Source organism: Nilaparvata lugens, chromosome Y (genome assembly GCF_014356525.2).
Source record: "Nilaparvata lugens isolate BPH chromosome Y, ASM1435652v1, whole genome shotgun sequence".
Lineage (NCBI taxonomy): Eukaryota > Metazoa > Arthropoda > Insecta > Hemiptera > Delphacidae > Nilaparvata > Nilaparvata lugens.
The window spans coordinates 6,954,492-6,958,496 of record NC_052519.1 but is presented as its reverse complement, the minus strand read 5'-3'; the positions used below and the strand labels follow the sequence as shown (position 1 = coordinate 6,958,496).

The window sequence follows — 4,005 nt, the reverse complement described above, 5'->3', positions numbered from 1 at the left end:
TTGGAATAACCCTTCAATCTTCCACCCTTTTTTTGCACCACTTCCTTTTTATTTTGTTATAATGTGTATTGTTGTTGTTTGCATGTATTCTTTTAGTTAATCTCTGTATCAAACTTGTATGTGTGTAAAAATAAATAAATTTAATTGAATTGAAATAGTAAACGGGAATTATTGAATTTATGGAACTAAGAATTTTTTAAATGAAAATTAGAGTAAGGTTGAAATTTACTTTAAATTTTTTTTTGTGAAAATGTTTTATTGGCAGAAATATAAAATTACAACATCTTAAAAAATATATGATAAAAGCAATACAAATTTTACAACATGAGTAAAAACTATTACAAAATAAAATGCAATGGCAATAATTGAGTATTTGCATCTCGTTTGAGATGGTGATATAAAATTGATTACAAAACTATAGCGCTAAAATGTAGTTACTGAGGCCGACAGTCGCATATGAAGTGACACATATTACATAACAGTATCGATGATTCATCAATTTTAGCTTCGAAGTATATTGTACAATATCATTATACAAGTCTACATGAGAATTCTAAAAAAAGTATCTATATTCTCACATTCCATTACGAATCTCCTGACATCTCCCAAAAACCTTGATCGTATCTTGCACTGCCTTATCTCCAAGGGCAGCAGGTTGTAGAACTTTGGAGCAAAATAAGAAAAAAATTTCATGAAGTGACTTTTATTTGGCTTAGGTATACAAGCTTCGTATTTATTACGTATTTATGTACCAATTAACAAGACAGAAGATGACCGCATATTTCATGTCATCTGCATCCAACTTTTGAGCATTCTTTGCCTGGACTACCGATACAAAAATTAAAGATGTTCAATTCAAAATCCTATAATTTGTCATGAATATATTATATACATACATATATGTATTATGCATATCTCAGAACATTTAAGTTGGCACACTATTTTTATATTACTAACTTGGATTCACTTTAAATTTATGTTGGCTTTGGTAATGATTGCATTTAAAATGCTGAAATAATGATTTATTTTCGTTTTCTTACAGATTCTTGCAAAGATCAGGGGAGTAGTTTTGTTCGTAGCACTCCAGAATTTACTAAACATGTTTGTTTGAGAGTAACATTGGAAGCTAGAGTAGTATAAAAAGGGCGACTCTGGGGCACAAGTGCCCCAGAATCGCCCTTCACCTCAAGGTCATCCAGGTCAACCAAACCTAACCTCAAGGTCATCCAGGTCAACCAAACCTAACCTCAAGGTCATCCAGGTCAACCAAACCTAACCTCAAGGCCATCCAGGTCAACCAAACCTAACCTAACCTAAAAAAAAAAAAAATAAATAAATAAATAAAAAATTTAAAAAAAAAATTTAAAAAAAAAAAAATAAATAAATAAAGGAAAGAGAAAAAAGAAAAAAAAATTAAAACACATAAAATTGGGAATGAATCATTAGGGATCTTGAACTGTGGGCTATAAAAGGAGTTGTTCTTCAAGGAGTGGGACATTGTGTCTTGTGCAGTCGTGTGAGTGTTTGTGTGATTTTTGTGTATTTGTTTTAGATCACTTTCATCTTTATTGAAAAAAAAAAATTAAAAAACACATAAAATCGGGAATAAATAGGAAAAAAAACACATAATATCGGGAATGAATGAAAAAAAAAACATAAAAACAGGAATAAATGTGAAAAAAAAATGAACTCGGGGCTCTGAACTCTGAACTTGGGGCTATGAACTCTGAACTTGGGGCTCTAAACTCTGAACTTGGGGGTCTGAACTCTGAACTCAGGCTCTGAACTCTGAACTCGGGGCTCCGAACACTGAACTTTGGGCTCTGAACTCGGGGCTCTGAACTCAGGACTCTGGACTCAGGCTCTGAACTCTGGACTTCTGGACTCTGGTCTCGAGGCTCTGAACTCTGGACTCTGGACTCAGGCTCTGAACTCTGGACTCTGGACTCGGGGCTCTGAACTCTGGACTTCTGGACTCTGGACCCTAAACTCTGAACTCAAATGTTCTGCGTCGTTGAAAATGTCTGTCAACGAGATAATTCCATGATTATTTAGTTCCTCCTCCTCAAGCTCAATCACTGCATCCCACAGACATAGCTCACTGTTTGACAACATGTTGCAGTAGACGTCTCAGTGCTGACAAACCGTCTTATACCAAACAGAGAAAAGTGGTGGTGATAACCATCCTTGTCAACAGGTCTATGACAATGTCACCCCATCATGACTCACTTCCCCATTCTTCGTTAGCATTAGTATAAAGAAGTATCATATTCTATATAATTTAAGTCGTTAACATAAATCCTCTATGGTGTAGTGGTTAGCAAGTCAGCTTCCCAAGCTGGAGGTTCTAGGCTCGAATCCAAGGTGGTAAAGGTAATTATTAAAGGTCAGTATCAACAGAACCAGAGGATATATTTTTTGTATGTAGTGGGTGGACTGGCCCACCACTGCCAGTCACCCCGCCGCCGGTCGTCCTGCCACCACGGTCTGTGGCGGGACGGTAGGGTCATCCACTCAGTGGTTAGTCAGTCAGTTCAGTCACTGATCAGTCACTGTTCATATAGGTAAGAAATCACCTTACTATACTTTCAACGAAGGCTGTTTCAATGACCCCCACTCCACCTCCCCAGTCACATGACCAATGGCCACGCCCACAGGTGATTTTTCACCTATATGAAGGGCCACTACCGGTGGTGGCCGGACACCGGCGGTGGGATGGTCGCCGACAGTAGGGCGACCGGTGGCGGCTGGACGACCGGCGGCGGGATGGTCGCCGACAGTGGGGCGACCAGTGGCGGCTGGACGACTGGCGGTGGGATGTTCGCCGCCAGTGGGGCGACCGGTGGCGGCTGGATGACCGGCGGTGGGATGGTCGCCAACAGTGGGGCGACCAGTGGCGGCCGGACGACCGGCGGCAGGATGGTAGCTGATCAGTCAGTTCAATTACTGATCAGTCCTAACCCAACCTGACCCAACCTAACCTAACCCAACCTAACCTAACCAAACCTAAGTTTTTAGCCTCCAACCCAAATCCTCCCTCCCCGCCCAAGGTCATTGTCCCCCGTCGAAGGTCATGTCAATTTCAAGGTCACCCATGACATTCAAACCTAACCTAACCTAACCTAATCCAACCTAGCCTAACCTAACGTAACCTAACATAACCTAACCTAACCCAACCACAAAAAAGTTGATAGTTGAATGACAGTTAACAATTAACAGTTGACAATTGACAGTTGTCAGTTGATTGACGGTTGACAGTTGATTGACAGTTGACAATTGACAGTTGACAGTTGATTGACAGTTGACAATTGACAGTTGACAGTTGATTGACAGTTGACAATTGACAGTTGACAGTTGATTGACAGTTGACAATTGACGGTTGACAATTGACAGTTGACAGTTGATTGACAGTTGACAATTGACAGTTGACAGTTGATTGACAGTTGACAATTGACAGTTGACAGTTGATTGACAGTTACAATTGATGGTTGACAATTGACAGTTGACAGTTGATTGACAGTTGACAATTGCCAGTTGACAGTTGATTGACAGTTGACAGTTGATTGACAGTTGATTGATAGTTGACAATTGACAGGTGACAATTGACAGTTGACAGTTGATTGACAGTTGACAGTTGATTGACAGTTGACAATTGACGGTTGACAATTACAGTTGACAGTTGATTGACAGTTGGCAATTGACAGTTGACAGTTGACAGTTGACAGTTGACAGTTGATTGACAGTTGACAATTGACAGTTGACAGTTGATTGACAGTTGATTGACCTGCTGCGGTTGGCAATCGTCCCGCCGGCTGAGGCCAGGATGGCTTCAATTTGGTAGTGGCCCTTCATATAGGTAAAGAATCACCTGCGGGCGTGGCCATTGGTCATGTGACTGAGGAGGTGGAGTGGAGGTCGTTGGAACAGCCTTCATTGAAAGTATAGTAAGGTGATTTCTTACCTATATGAGCTATGTCTGTGGGATGCAGTGATTGAGCTTGAGGA

The 4,005-nt window shown here is 40.4% G+C and overlaps 1 protein-coding gene across 1 annotated transcript; it reads left to right on the top strand.

The window, feature by feature from the left end:
• Window positions 1-2,673: 2,673 nt before the first annotated feature.
• Window positions 2,674-2,970, top strand: LOC120355126 (keratin, type II cytoskeletal 2 epidermal-like). Its single transcript, XM_039443447.1, has one exon. The coding sequence runs from the start codon at window positions 2,674-2,676 to the stop codon at window positions 2,968-2,970; it is 297 nt and encodes a 98-aa protein (XP_039299381.1).
• The last annotated feature ends 1,035 nt before the right edge of the window (window positions 2,971-4,005 follow it).

Bases quoted from the DNA above. Each gene is read 5' to 3' on its own strand.
- LOC120355126 (XM_039443447.1), top strand. From the start codon at position 2,674: ATGAAGGGCCACTACCGGTGGTGGCCGGACACCGGCGGTGGGATGGTC.